At 44.0% G+C, this 16,136-nt stretch overlaps 1 protein-coding gene across 2 annotated transcripts in view; it reads right to left on the bottom strand.

Annotated features, from left to right (window-relative positions):
* Positions 1-16,136, bottom strand: part of RAB6A (RAB6A, member RAS oncogene family) — a 55,124-nt gene that overhangs the window by 7,664 nt on the left and 31,324 nt on the right. The window contains exons 3-6 of one of the 2 annotated variants that reach the window (XM_070943014.1): positions 12,704-12,757; positions 8,851-8,956; positions 4,050-4,161; positions 638-731 (exon numbers count right to left, since the gene is read on the bottom strand). In XM_070943014.1, coding sequence (XP_070799115.1) covers positions 638-731; positions 4,050-4,161; positions 8,851-8,956; positions 12,704-12,757 — 366 coding nt within the window. Of the gene's footprint in view, positions 1-637; positions 732-4,049; positions 4,162-8,850; positions 8,957-9,026; positions 9,133-12,703; positions 12,758-16,136 lie in introns of both variants that reach the window. The other variant, XM_070943015.1, reaches the window with a different exon arrangement.

Below are 16,136 nucleotides of genomic sequence, written 5' to 3' on the forward strand. Positions count from 1 at the left end.
TCTAAGGTGGGTAAAATGAGGACCCAGATTGTGGGGGCAATAAGCTGACTTTGTATAAATATACAAAAGTATGAAGGCTATTGCTTAACGCAGTGGTTCTCAACCTTCCTAATGCTGCGACCCTTTAATACAGTTCCTCATGTTGTGGTGACCCCCAACCATAAAATTATTCCTAAGACCATTGAAAATATTTGTTTTCCGATGGTCTGAGGCGACCCCTGTGAAAGGGTCATTCGACCCCCAAAGGGGTCCCGACCCACAGGTTGAGAACCACTGGTTTAACGCATTGTAAGCCGCCCTGAGTCTCCAGAGAAGGGTGGCATATAAAAATAAATAAAAATTTAAAAAAATAAAAAATAAAAAAAAAGTCAAGCCCCTTTGATTCTGATCAAACAATCTTGTAGTAAAGATTTGCCTGGTTTTTAATGGGTCCTGAAAGCCTGGAATGACCCTTTTCTTCTTTGACTTTGTAAGGCAGGGGTCTCCAAACGTGGCCCCTTTTAAGACGTGTGGACTTTAACTCCCAGAATTCCTCAGCCAGAGGAATTCTGGAAGTTGAAATCCACACATCTTAAAGGGGCCACGTCTGGAGACCCCTGCTGTGAGACATAACAATCTGCAGCTCCTTATTACTCACTTGTTTTACGTTGTAGCCGGCCTTTGCGCTAGTTTCGATGAACATCACATTCAGCTCTTTGGCTTTCCTTTCCCCTTCCTCAATAGATACTTGTCTGGAAAAAAGAAAGGACGAGAATCGTAATAAGAGAACTGCAGTCTTGGCTTCCTCTAAGACAGGGGTCAGCAACCTGCGGCTCTGGAGCCGCATGTGGCTCTTTTACCCCTCTGCTGCGGCTCCCTGTCACTCAAAATATGCGTCAGAGCCACCAATGTGCGACACCCGCCGGCACGTGATTTATTGAGCTTTTCAACCCCCCGGTAGGCCAGCCATGGATAAATCCAAGAAAAGAAAAGTTTCAGAAGAAAACAGAAGGTTTAATTCGACTACATATGCTAGTTTTGTGGCCGCTCAAGAAATAGTCAGGCACGGGAAGGGTTTTGTGGCTCCCGGTGTTTTCTTTTCTGTGGGAAATGAGTCCAAATGGCTCTTTTGAGTGTTTAAGGTTGCAGACCCCTGCTCTAAGAGTTGCTTTCCTTTTATGTGCCAACAAGAAAAACACCATTTCAGAACGGTTACATCTTAGATCAGTGGTTCTCAACCTGTGGGTTGGGACACCTTTGGGGGTCGAACAACCCTTTCACAGGGGTCGCCTAAGACCATTGGAAAACACATATTTTCAATGGTTTTAGGGTTATTTTATGGTTGGGGGTCACCACAACATGAGGAACTGTATTAAAGGGTCACGGCATTAGGAAGGTTGAGACCCACTGTCTTAGATGCTTCAAGGAAGAAAACTCCATTCGTTAGAAGGGTTGGTGCTTACGGCTCTTACGCTTTTATCTACATGGCAATTTACAAAGCGAAGTCCAAGGGCTCATTTTCAGGGAGGGGGGGGAGGAGGAGGAGAGAATCTCATAAAATGCAATTTAAATTGTGAGGAATTAAAATTAGGCGGTTAACAGGAAAGATTTAATACACATACCCCAAGACTCAAATGGATGCACAGGTTTTTTTTAAAAAAAAAACCCTGAGCCGCCTGTAAATAAAATAAACAAAGCCCTACTTATTGTCTCATCTACATATTCTCCGAGTCGTACATTTTTTTTTCATGGACACAGGAGAGGGAAGAGCGAAGCAGAGAGGGGGTGATGTGGGGCCATAACATGGGAGAAAAGATTGGAGAATCTCTCCACTAAACCACACGTGGACACTGCATAGCAAGGCTGTGCAGAGAAAATCAGCAGTCCTCAAACTTATGACCAGTTGCTTAAGTGATTGTTTGAAGTTACTTTGAACTTCCCCAGGGGTACTTACGACCTGGTTCTAAAGTTCTGAAGGCTGTACCCCCCCCCCCACTTGTGGTCACATAACTGCATCTGGGGCACCTGGCCTGCTCTCTGTCTGTCTGTCTGTCTCTCTGTCTATCCACAATTTTTCATCTCTTCTATCTCTGTCTATTTTTATTCATAATTATCCATCTCTCTCTCTCTCTCAACTATCATCTCTATCTCCCTCTTCTGTCTATCTTTATCCATGACCATCTTTCTCTATCCATCCATCCATCCATCTCTCCCTCTTCTGTCTGTGTTGTGGCCCCGGCCCCGGAGGCTGATTTATCTTCGCATGCTGAGTCGGAGGATGATATGGAGGAGGAGGAAGCTGTCACGAGCTATGTGCCGGAGGGGCCGTCTTCACTGGTGAGTCAGCAAGAACTGACAGTTGCTGACGTGCTATGGACCCCAGCCAAATTGAGGAGGAAATAGAGGCCGGTAACGATGAGGGGGAGCCCCTATTGGATGCAAGAGAGAGACGTAGGAGACGTCGTAGAGAACAGCTATTGCCACGTCCCAAGAGGTGTGGTCAGGAAACAGAGGGCCACACCCTACAAAGTATAAAAGGGGTGTGACTGGGCTGGAAAGGCGTGGTGAACAATTTGTTGGCGTTTTGGATGCAGTGGATTTAAAACTGTTAGTTTGGAGGTTTTTTTGACAAGAGTCTGCATTCCTGCATTAGCTTGCTGGCCGTCTGCCAAGACGGCCAGCAAGACGCGCGGGTGGTTATGGGAACAACATGGCGCTCCCGTGTGACACCTCTCCTGCGTGAGCTGCATTGGCTCCCGGTGGTCTTCCGGGTGCGCTTCAAGGTTTTGGTCACCACCTTTAGAGCGCTCCATGGCTTAGGACCTGGTTATTTAAGGGACCGCCTACTACCACAAATAGCCTCCCACCGGCCGGTACACTCTCATAGAGAGGGGCTCCTCAGGGTGCCCCCAGGGGGAGGGCCTTCTCTGTGGGGGCACCCACTATCTGGAACGAGCTCCCCCCAAAGATACGGAGGATCCCGGATCTGCGCACTTTCCACCGTGCTCTTAAGACCCTCCAATTCCAGCAAGCCGGCCTGGCCTAATTTTCTCCCGTTTTAAAATTCTTTTAAATCGAAATTTTAATCTGTTTTAAATTTTTAATTGTCTCGGGCTAAATTATTTAATCTGGTTTTAATTATGTTTCTAACTTTTGTATCTATGTATTTTATTTTGTGCCTGTTCACCGCCCTGAGACCTTCAGGAGTAGGGCGGTATATAAATTTAATAATAATAATAAAAAAAACATTGCTCGGTAACTATTGGACTGATATACGCTTTGGAAGAGAACTATTTATTAAAGGGCCAGCTTTAGTCTCTCTAGCCTGCGTTTGTTACTGCCGGGCTATTTGAGCCTCTGCAAGGCCACTCGTGGGAGGGGACAGAACAGTCTATCTATATCTGACATAATTTTCCATCTCTTTCTCCTTCTTCTGTCTCCATCCATCCATCCATTCATCCATCCCATCCAATTTATTGGTCCCCATCTCACAGTACAAGGTGACTCTGAGCAGCTGCTTTACGTCTGTCCGCGGTGTGAGTTCAAGTCCATAAAAGCCAACTGGGTGACTTTGGGACAGTCCCTGACTCTCAGCCCCAACCCACCTCACAGGGTTGTTGTAGAGTAGGGGTGATCAAACTTACATCGTCGTCACATGACGTATCGGGACTTATTCCCCCCCTTCGCTAAACCGGGATGGGCATGGCCAGCATGTGATGCATCCCACCCACTGGCCGTGAGTTTGACACCCTGTTGTAGAGGAAGGTGTGTGGATATGTTTGCCACCTTGAGTTTTATTTGTAAAAAAAAAACAATTAAAGGTGAGAAAATCGATCAGCAAGGAAGTAAATCGATCAGCTTCAGGGGAAGCAAGAAAAGTGTGGAGGATCAGAAAACGGCTTCTGAACGAGAGGGACCTTCAGCTACTCAACTCGAGAGACCCAGTTCGATTCTCACGTATACACGTATTCTTTTTCAAAACCTGGATTTTGGGTTCTATTACAGATTACGCTTTTTCGATAAAATATATATTCAGCCTAGCCATAGAAGCGGGAGGCCTGTCTCCTTACCTCTTATCTGCTAGATCTGTTTTGTTTCCTACAAGCATGATGATCACATCACTACCCCTTTCCGTTCTGACATCATCGATCCATTTTGTGGTTTGCTGGAATGAGTTTACATCTGGGAAGGAAAAATGCACAGAATAAAACCCACAGCAGATCGCTGAGAAAACACATTACAGGTAGTCCTCGACTTAACAACAGTTCGTTTAGTGACCGTTCAGAAGTTACGACGGCACTGAAAAAGGGGACTTGGGACCGGTTTCCACACTGATGACTAATGCAGAATCTCCCATGGTCGCATGAACGAAATTCAGATGCTTGGCAACTGACTCGTATTTATGATGGTTGCAGTGTCCCAAGGTCAGGTGATCACCGCTTTGCGACCTTCTGACAAGCAAAGTCAAGGGGGAAGCCAGATTCACTTAACAACCGGGTTACTAACTTATCAACTGCAGTGATTCACTTAACTGTGGCTACAAAGGTCGTAAAATTCACTTAACCAATGTCTCACTTAACAACAGAAACTTGGGGCTCAATTGTCATTTAGCAACAGAAGTTGTCATCAAACAATTGTCAGAATTTGTCATCAAACAATTGTCATTCATTTGGCAACAGAAATTTTAGAAATTGTGGTCATAAGTCAAGGACTACCTGTATCTAGAAAGCATCAGTGGTCATTTGAGATTCATGAAAATTTTGGCTGATCAAAGACTGTGGGGACAGATAGAGCCCATTCAGCTGCTAGAGGCCATGAACCAGTGAAATGTGTCGTATTTCTACCTCCTAATTAACAACAGGAACCAGGCTGCTACAAAGAAAAATGCTGGTTTCTAATCTTCATTTACAAGAACATCCTTGGACACTAGATATTAATTCTATTATTCTGATCTTCTATGGAAAAATATCAACAATGGATTGGATGGATGGCTAATGTGCCATCAAATCATGGTTGACTCTTAGCAACCGTGTAGATCAGGGGTCTCCAGCCTTGGCAACTTTAAGACTCCCAGAGTTGAAGTCCACAAGTCTTAAAAGTTACCAAGGAGTAGATAAAATTTCTCTGTGAAGATTTGCCCCTAATCTGCTCTTTCGGGACTTCTGATGATGTTTCCATCACCCTTGCAACCGAGTCCATCCTTTTGACTACCGTTTATCCTCTTCTTCTCTTTCCTTCCATGCTTCCCACCCTCCTACAGAGAGCCAAGTCTCTGCCTGTATCCAAAGTAAGATTTTTGATCCTGGACATTTGTGCCTTGCGCGTGAAATCTGGATTGATTTGTCTCTTGACCCATTGGTTGGTTTTCTTGGCTGCTAATGGACTTCTCAGGAGTCTTCTCCAACCTCGAAATCCAAAGGCATCAGTCCTCTTCTTCTCTTGCTTCTTCAAAGTCCAACTTTGGCCTCCACAGAGGGTCAAAGAAAACATCTCAGTCTGAGCTCTTCTGAACTTTGTAGGCATAGACACATCCTGGCATCTGAACATCTTCTCCATGGCTGCACTCTCAAATGTTAGTTTGCAGGGCATTTTTCTTGACTGCTTATTCCTTTAGCGTTAACCGTTGGTACTAAAGGCAGAAGCTGCCCAACACTTTTGGTATCTTCATTGTCAATTCTAAGGACAGAATTGTCCTTCGAAGGCTACAACTGTCAATTTTAAGGCTAGAATATCATCTTTCTACCTATTTCTTGGATTTATCTGGCCAGCCACTCGCTCTCAAGTGACTCTGGGTGGCTTACAAACATTAGCTCGATTTTCTTTTTATTTCATTTTTATTTCACTTTAGTCCTATTTTTTCCCCACCATGCCGCTTGACATTTTTTATTACTCGAGCTTGCAGATCCTTTGCATTATCGGCTATTAGGGTAGCGTCATCAGCATAATAACCTCCACAACATGGTTTCAATGTTCCAAATGCGCTCATCAATCTAAAAATATCTGCAAAATTCCCCAAAGGTATAGTGCAAGCAACCTGTCAGGGCAGGAAAGGCGTTAGATTTGATGAGTAAGAAGCGAATGAGCCCCAGGTCTCAACAGACGTTGATAGTGGCACAGAAGCAACATGTTTTTTCTTGGCATCACAACCAGGTTACTAATGCCACTACCCATCTCATTAATGCTTCCATATTGTAATCCCAAAGGTGCTTTTTCAGGAGGCAAGTGGACTTTCTGGTTTTTCCTTTTGAAGACGTTTCGCTTCTCATCCTAGAAGCTTCTTCAGCTCTGAAGGTGAATGGATGGTGGGGAAGGGAAGGTTTATACTCCTTGCAGACAGCTGGTCATTTGCATCCTTTTAGAGGGTCCTTGAGGCCACCTGGAGTGTCACCTGAATGATGCTAATGGTTTCTGTAGTCTGCAGTTTTTCTGCAATTTACGAGACAACTGGATTTACGAGGCAACTACATGGCATCAGACCTGGGTATTTGCGAGACCACCTTCTGCCGCCGATAGCCTCCCACCGACCAGTACGCTCCCACAGAGAGGGACTCCTCAGGGTGCTGTCAGCCAGGCAATGTCGGCTGGCGACCCCCAGGGGGAGGGCCTTCTCTGTGGCAGCTCCTGCCCTCTGGAACGATTTGCCCCCGGAGATACGGAGGATATCGGATCTCCGGGTTTTTCGCCGTGCCCTGAAAACTTTTCTTTTCCATCAAGCAGGGCTGGCGTGAAACCCCCCCCCCTTTTTTTTAGCCTTTTTTAGCCTTTTAAATTGTCAAATGGGTTTTAGTTTTAATGTTTTAATGTTTTAAATTTTGGGCCACAGTTATATAATTCTTTTAAAATTTTAAATTTTGTATTGGTATGTGTTTTAGTTCTGGCTGTGTACCATCCTGAGTCCACTAGGAGGAGGGCGGGATAAAAATTGAATAAAATAAGTAAATTTTCTTGTTTTTTCTTTTCTTCTTTCAGACTTTTAGCTATATAATTTGAACACCCTTGAATGGTGTGGGAGTAGGAATGGATTTCCAGAGGAAAAAAATTGCAGACTACAGAAACCAGGAGCACCACTCAGGTAACCTTGAGGACACAGGTAAACATCCAGGTGACCTTAACAACCCTCTCAAAGGATGCAAATGACCAGCTGTCTGCAAGGAGTATCAATCCTTCCATTCCCCACTATCCTATCAGAGCTGAGGAAGCTTCTTGGAGGAGAAGCGAAACGTCTTCAAAAGAAGAACCAAGAAAGTCCAGTTGCCTCCTGAAAAAGCACCTTTGGGACAACCGTGACCTGGAGGGCTGAGAATTTCTACAGATTTCCATATTGTAGCTTTAGGTCAGGGGGAAAAAAACATTTCACAGGAACCAACTTTTCAAAACAGCAAATTATACTCTCAGAAATGAAATGGTTTCATCTGCCAGTCAATTTTTTTCATGCTTGGGTGCACTGGAGCATTAAAACCCAAACATGTTCCATTCAGGCTACGTCTGTATTTTATAAAAAGACCTCAATTTTTTTCATGTTTCAATACCAATTCCTCTTCTTTCAGTTGTCTATTTCAAAGGCAGATTTGAAACTGAGAGAAAACAGGAGTTGCTTAATGTGCTTGCGATAAAAATAAGATTTCAAAAACGCTTACTAGTATTTTGTGAGTGTCTGTGTTTTACAGACGGAAAGGGAAATATCTAAATGCAGTTCTTTGAAAAGTACATACCTTTATAGGAAATTAATCAGTGAAACTAATTAGAAGGAAGGGAGGAAAAAAAAAGAAGGTTTTTGTGTGCATGAGAACAGGATGTTATAATCCCTGGAGCTTTTAGGAGCAGTGCAAAAAACAACAATAAAGGATTTCAATAGAGAAACTCGAGAAACTTAAAAGGCAACACAGGACAATAATACCCACAGAACAGCAGATGAATTGAGACCGTGGTGAGACTGATTTGCTTTCAGGGATTCTGAGCACATATACAGGGAGGGAAGGAATGCACAAGAGAGAACAGTGAGAAGCAGAATCAACAAAACTGAGAGGGTTTGCCTCTAGAGGAAGCAAAAACTCCCCAGTTTGCTCAGGAGATGATAGAACGTTTACATTTAAAGAACTGGAGAAGCCAGGGATCATCTTTGAAAAAGCCTAGCTTTCAAGCCGGAGTCCGCTTTCGAATCCTCACCTAAATGCAAATTATTTCGGTCTAATCCACGGGGAGGAGAATGCTTCCTGCACGGATTCAGAGTCAATCTTGTGGCTTTGTAGTTTATGGGTGCAGGACGTGGCCAACTTTAGGGTTGAGCCCCGGTGGAGAATCCTGTGAAACAGGTTCCTGTCCATTTGAAACATGGTAGAAAAGTCTCCTGCTTGAAGCTCCAGACAAGAAAACCATTTTCATGCCACAGTGAGGGGACAAGCACAACTGTGATAGAGCATGCACAGCTTCGCTTGAGGGAAAGGGAGAGAAGGAGAGGGGAGAAAGAAAGGAAAAGGGAGAAGGGGAACATAAAAGGAAAAGGAAACAGAAAGGGAAGAAGGAAAGGAGAAAGGAAAGGAAAGGAAAGGAAAGGAAAGGAAAGGAAAGGAAAGGAAAGGAAAGGAAAGGAAAGGAAAGGAGAAAGGAAAGGAAAGGAAAGGAAAGGAAAGGAAAGGAAAGGAAAGGAAAGGAAAGGAAAGGAAAGGAAAGGAAAGGAAAGGAAAGGAAAGGAAAGGAAAGGAAAGGAAAGGAAAGGAAAGGAAAACGGTAAAGGGGAAAGAAAGGAGATGGAAACGGAAGGGAGGGAAGGGGGTGGGAGGGAGGAAAGAAGGAAGGAAAAGGAAGGGAGGGAGGGAGGGAGGGGAAGGGAGAGCATGCGCCAAGAATACTGGAAATGCCCCCCCCACTCACTTGTGATATCATACACAACAACTGCAACAGTGGAGTCACGAATGTAGCTAGGAATCAAGCTCCTGAACCGCTCTTGGCCTGCCGTGTCCCACAATTGCAACCGTACCTAACGGAAATCAGTCAAAACAAGCAAGAAAAAAAAAAACACGTCAAAGGCCAGAGCTAAATATACCTACTTGTAATATCGTATACTACTACGGCGGCGGCAGAGTCGCGGATGTAACTGGGAATGAGGCTACGGAAACGTTCCTGGCCCGCAGTATCCCAGAGCTGCAACCTGATCTGTGGGATGGGAGAAAATTAAGGAGGGGGAAAAAAAAAAAAAAGCCAAACCGCCACGAAAACGAATAAAATGTCCCACTGCTTTTTTAAAAAAAAATAATAATAAAAAAGCAAAGGGTTTTTTTTTAATATTAAAAAAAAATCATGCACGGAAGTCGTTAACGTTGAGGTTGCAAGCAGAAGAAGGCTGCGAGAATTTCTCAGGGGGCTCCAGGTGAGTCTGGGGGGTGGGGGAGAGGCAGGAAAACCCAGGTAACTTTGCAGATCACGCAGAGAGTGTCAGGCATCTCTTGGGGCAGCATGCCAGCAAAGGAGAATTCGCCTGCAGAGGGAGAACCTCGAGCAGGGATGTGCAGCCTTGGCAACTTTTAAGACTTATGGACTTCCGACTCCCAGAATTCTCCAGCAGAGTAACAGAGGGACCTTGGAAGCCTTCCTCCTGCTCAAGCAGGAGATCCTATACCAGTCTGGACAAATGGCATGTCCGGGCTCTTCTGGAAAAACCACCTGGTGGAGGAATTCTGGGAGTTGAAGTCCACAAGCCTTAACAGTCGCTAAGGTTGCACATCCCTGCCCTTGAGGTTTTGCAGGAAGCCTGGGGTAGCTAAGAGAGGCTGCTGGAAATCAGTGGGTGTTATGAATAAAGCCAATCAGCAGCCATAAACTGTATAGCTTTGTCACGCATCCTATTTTAAAGCAAAATGAACATGAAACAGCATTGATGGTAATGGGAAATGTTTTCTAACAGTGTGATTTTAGAAGTAGAGTAGAGTAGAGTAGAGTAGAATAGAAATAGAATAAGAAATAGAATAGAATAGAATAGAATAGAATAGAATAGAATAGAATAGAATAGAATAGAATAGAAATAGAATAAGAAATAGAATAGAATTAGGAATAGAATAGAATAGAATAGAATAGAATAGAATAGAATAGAATAGAATAGAATAGAATAGAATAAGAAATAGAATAGAATTAGGAATAGAATAGAATAGAATAGAATAGAATAGAATAGAATAGAATAGAATAGAATAAAAAATGCAGAATAGAATAGGAGAAAAAATGCAGAATAGATAATAGAATAGAATAGAATAGAATAGAATAGAATAGAATAGAATAGAATAGAATAGAATAGAATAGAAAATGTGGAATGGAATAGAATAGAATAGAATAGAATAGAATAGAATAGAATAGAATAGAATAGAATAGAATAGAATAGAATTCTTTATTGGCCAGGTATTATTTATTTATTTTATTTATTTTATTGAATTTGTATACTGCCCTACTCCCGAAGGTGTGATTGGACACGCAAGGAATTTGTCTTCGGTGCACAGGCTCTCAGTGAACATACAACAATAGTGGTAGATCATTAAGATAGATGTGCAATTAGATATTTGCTTCGTTTTGATGGCTTTGGGCTGGAGGATTCTATTCAAAATGCTAGGCTGGACTAGGACGGTAAGAAAAAAATTGATAGATTGATTGGTATTCCAACCGGAGATAGTCAGAAGGAACATCAGTCCCTTGGAGCTAGATAGGGTCTGAATCTCCACATTGCCCACAAACCATCATGGTTGGCATGTGGAACTCCACTATGAGGGGGGGAAAAAAAGAAGAGTATAGGTAGTCCTTGACTTACAATACTTTGTTTATTAGTGACTGTCTGAACCGACAACAGCATTTATGACCATTTTATTATTTATTTATTTTTTATTAATCATATTTCTATGCCGCCTACTCTCCGAGGACTCTGGGCGGCTTACACCAAAGAGTATACTAAATAGCATATTGCCCCCAACAATCTGGGTCCTCATTTTACCCACCTCAGAAGGATGGAAGGCTGAGTCAACCTTGAGCCGGTGAGATTTGATCTGCTGAACTAGCAGTCAGCTGAAGTAGCTGCAGTACAGCACTCTAACCACTGCGCCACCTCGGCTCATTTTTCACACTTAGGACCACTGCAGCATCCCCCATGGTCACATGAGCAAAATTTGGATGCTTGGCAACTGGTTCATATTTATGACGGTGGCGGTGATCCTCTTTTGCAACCTTCTGACAAGCAAAGTCAAGGGGGAAGCCAGATTCACTTAACAACGGTGGCAAGGCAGGTCACGTGGGGCAAAACTCACTTAAGAAACGTCTCGCTCAGCAACGGAAATTTTGGTGGTAAGTCGAGGACTGCCTGTAATGCAGAAAGTATCGCAATCTATCAGTGATGGTATGGGGTAATGGGAGGGGTGATGGGGTCATAGAGATGCTGCATAGAGAACGTTGGATAACAGGCAGCTGCATAACAGGCGGAGTAAAAGAGAATCAACCCTAACGAAACAGACAGTAAAAAAAGGGACAGCGGGAGTTTTGTACTTTCAGACTTGCAAAATTCTCTTAGTGTAGCCTTACAATAAAGTGGAATTAGCTCATAGGAGTAGATGAGGTTACAGACAGGAGTAGATTTCCTGTCTGGTTTACTTGCGAGGGCTGACGGTAGCTTTCAGCACTTCAGCATAACCGTAAGGTTAAAGCATGGAACTATACTATCTATTTTTTAATATAGGAAAGAAAGGCTTGGCTTTTTTAAAAAAATAAACAAACAATTGGACAAAAAGTGTCTTTTTGTCACTGGGAAATTTGAGGCGATTTCTCACTAAGCAGAACATTTGATTGTCACTGTACACAGGATTATCCGTTTATTTCATTTGCTTCTACAGTGGTACCTTGCTACTCTTTGAAACTCATCGCACGTGGTACTTGAGGTGAAAAATTTGTCCTAGTACTCCTCATTTGTTTGGTATTCAATGCACAAGCTAGAACTTATAGGTGTTGGCTGCCTTGTGACTCGCTACATTATTCCTCGCGGGAAAATTTTGTTTGATGCTCACAGTTTTTGGTACTCATCGTGCCTACCGGTAGCGAGGTACCACTGTATAGGGATGGCCTCAAAAAGTGCACTGTATTATTTACCGGCCACTTCAAATTAACCTCTTTTTCATATAAAGATAATGCAGGAGCAAAACATTCCATCCAATTTATACATGTGAGATTTAGGTTTCTACCTTCATATGTAGTTTGAAATATTCGAGATGCTTAAGAGCGCCAGATTAGTTATTCTCAGGCCAACCCAGGCAACCTGCAGAGTTTTTGCTGACCGAGGCACAGCAGTTCTCCGCTATGATAAGAAGGTAAGCAAAGCTCTGCTGGTTCGGCCAAGGCCCGCCTTCATCCAGCATTCTGGCCAACCAGATGCCTCTGAGGTGCTCAGGTAAGGGAAGGGGCTGGCTTGTAAAACTGTTCCCCTCGACTGGCATTGGAGATATGGCATCCTCAGTTGGAAATCAGAAGCTGCTCATATCCTTGCAAAATGCATTTAGACCAAGATTTCCCAACCTTGGCAATTGTAAGACGCGTGGACTTCAACTCCCAGAATTCCCCAGCCAGCCATGCTGGCTGGGGAATTCTGGGAGTTGAAGTCCACGCGTCTTAAGAGTTGGCAAGGCTGGGAAACCCTGATTTAGACAATACAATGCAGCATCCGTGTTAAAACAGGCTAGTTAGTTACTGCAAAACTCTTACTCACTGTGCGGTCTTCCAGGTACATTGTTTTTGATAAGAAGTCAATGCCGATTGTTGCCTGCAAAGTACAATTCAACAGTGAGTACATAAATGCACGCACACACGTTCCTCTTGCTAAAACATGCGCTATCCACTCAATTGCTGGTCAAGAATAATGAAAATACTTTGAAATATTAGCTACCATGCTGGATCCATTTAATCAAGCAAATTTGGTTTTTTTTTTTTAAATTTTAGATGAACAATTTGCAATTAATCCAGACTCTAATCTGAGGCAAAGATCAGACTTCTACTTCCATTACAGGCAGTCCTCAAATTACAACAGTTCATTTAGTGACTGCTCGAAGTTACAATGGTGCTGACCAGTTTTCACACTTATGACTGTTGCAGCATCTCCATGGTCATGTGATCAAAATTCAGATCTGTGGCAACTGACTCTTACTTATGACAGTTGCAGTGTCCCAGGGTCACCTTTGTGATCACCTTTTGCGACCTTCTGTCAATGGGGAAGCCAGATTCACTTAACAGCCATTTTATGAACTTAACAACTGCAGTGGTTCACTTAACACCTGTGGCAAGAAAAGTGGTAAAATGGGGCAAGACTCACTTAACAACTGTCTTGTTTAACAACAGAAATTTTGGGCTCAATTGTGGTCGTTAAGTCAAGGACTACCAGTATATAGAGGGAAGGGAAGAAGATTTTTAAAATGGGGGCCTTGAATCAGAGGCTTACAAAACAGAGGCTTTTTGATGCCAGAGGGAACATTTCTCTTGCTGAAAATTCTCTTTTTAATCTTTCTTTTCTTTTCTTTTATAAATCTTATTGATTTTCTATTGATTACATTTCTTAGTGCTTAATAAACATCGTGTTGTCTGGGGATTTAATTTGCTTAACAATACAGATTCCCTTTTTTACTCTACGCCCCTTTTTTCCAACCACTGGGTAAAATAAGTGCCATGTTTGATAGCGTTTTGTGTCTTTCTTTCTGTTCGGTTTTCAATGTCAGTCTATACATTTCTGCACAGCCTAATATCTTCTGAATTATCTCCTCGTCCTGCGGTGCTTCTTCATTTTTCCAATATGGTGCGAGGAGGATCCTCGCTCTTTTTAATCTTTCAGACGCCTCTTCTGTCCACAAGAAACTTCTGCCACCAATGAAGAAGGAACAGATTCTGCCCATTCTGTTCCTAAATGTTCTTCTTTCCCTTGTTGCTCCTCTCCCTCCTCCTCTGAGTAGCTCCATCCCTTGTGCTTGCTAAGTGAATCCAGAAGCCCCGATATTAGGAAGCAGCGAACGTTCCTTCCGTTGTGCAGTTTTATCTGGGCTCACCACTGGAAATCCACCTTGGGGCGCCTCCCCGGCAGAAAGGACACGAGACGGCCGGTTGTTTGCAGAGCACACAAAGCCATGCGCTGTGCAGGCATGAGATAATGCTAAGGCGTGAACGGATTGATGGGAGGACTTGAAAGAAGCCTTGCAAAGAGCTATTCAGCAGGCCCTTTTTTTCTTCCATACGGCTGCCCTCGGGCTTCCTCAGGCCTCCCAGCGCAGGAAGCAGTGTTTTTAGTTTGGAAAAGGCAATGGGGCCGTTTCAAACCTTGCCCCACCCCCCTGTCTATTTCCAACAAGAGACGGGTTGTGACTCCGACTCCCGAGCCTGTCCTCATGGAAGAAGAGGACTCAGAAGGTGATGGGGAGGAACTGATAAGGCCTCCCTCTCCAGGACCCTCCTCTCTGGCAATGCCTCAGGTTCCATCCGAAGGCCAGGAGGAACAGCCTGGGATGGGCCAGGAGGAAGGCATTTCGGAGCACCCATTGATAGAGAGTGATAATGATGAATCCTGGGTTGATCCCAGGCAGCGTCGGAGGGAGAAGCGTGCGCAGCAAAGGAAGAGGCGTGGGAGGGCCAGAGATTGAGTTGAGTCATTGAGCCACGCCCCACAAGGGATAAAAGGGGGCGTGATTGCTCGGCAGGCTTTGTGACGGACAAAAGTTTAAACTCTAAAGAGTCACATCGTGAATCCTGCACTTCGGCTCAGATATATTTTGGACTAAACTCTTGTGGATAATTTGTCGCTCTGGAAACGGACTGCAGATAAGGCCGCTCCTGCTTTTTGGGAGTACTAATTGGACTGGGCAGGCGTTTTACAGTTAGCTGCCAGAACTCTCGTCTGCCAGGAATTCTGGTCTGTTTATACAATAAATTATTGGCAGGCGTGTTTGATATAGCATTTGTCGGTGTGAGGACGGGGGACAGAACAGGAAGGGGCAGGGAGACATCGCTGCAGTGGGCTTGCTATGTAGCCAATGGAGAAAGCAAGAGAGGAAGGAGCAGGGTGCTTAACAGAACTACAGGATAACAGAGTTCAAGGGACCTTGGAGATCTTCTAGTCCAACCCTCTGCTCAAACAGGAAACCCTGTACCATTTCAGACAATGCTTGTCCAATCTTTTCTTACAAACCTCCCACAATTTCTGGAGTTAAGTCATTCCACTGGTTAATTGTCCTCACTGCTTCGCTCCTTGATTAGTTTCCTTCCGTTGCTTCTTCTCCTGCCTTCAGGGGATCGCCGCCAAACAGCGATTGGTGGTAATAAGCGGCAGCGGCAATCCCCGCCGCCTGGAATGGGCCGAAAACGAGCCGCGTGGAGGCCGAAAATGGGACACATAGAGGCAGCGATAGGGGGTGGCAGTGATGGGCAGCAATGGCGGCAATCCCTGCAGCCTGGAACAGCTGATGGGGGTTGGTACTCCGGGAGGCCGATCCAATCACCAATCAGCTGCTCGTGCTAAATCAGTCTGTGCTGAAACTGACCAGGCTGTTTGCTGTTTGCTGCAAGGAGGCAAATTGCTGGGAGCCAGAGGCAGATTTTTTCCCCCCTCCTCTAATGTGTGTCGTATAGTCCGGAGAGTCTTATAGTCCGAAAAATACGGTAGCTATTGTCAGGAACACTGGAGAATTTATCACATGCAACTGCTTCCTGTTGTCCTCCAGAGCAAGGTGATGGATTAGGGATGTGCAGATTTGTCAATCTAGGAATGGAACAAGCCAGCTACTCCAAAGCATTGTGTTTCTTTGGAGCAGGCCAACTTTTTTTCTGGATCATATATATTTCCAGACTCATTTCCAGAAAACTGTGCTAAGCCAGAATTAGTTGGAGATGAACAGGTTTGTTTTAGAGGCAGAGTCCCCAAAATGCTTCTAATTAATTCCAAAAGCTACTGACCCAGCCTTATAACAAGCATAGTCCAAGAAGCTTACCAATGTCTAGAAGAAAATAAGCATTCTGGTGTCCTCCAGAACATTCTGTGTCCATATCAATGAATTTTGCATTTTCTTACTTCTAAATGTCTTAATGGCTTGAGTTTGACATGTTTTAGAAATCACTAAGATCACCTTAGTGCAGGGGTGTCAAACTCGATTTGAGGGCTACATCAG

The sequence above is a fragment of the Pituophis catenifer genome, unplaced genomic scaffold, assembly GCF_029215685.1.
Source record: "Pituophis catenifer annectens isolate HBS135680 unplaced genomic scaffold, rPitCat1.0.hap2 SCAF_4, whole genome shotgun sequence".
In the NCBI taxonomy this organism is placed as follows: Eukaryota; Metazoa; Chordata; class Lepidosauria; order Squamata; family Colubridae; genus Pituophis; species Pituophis catenifer.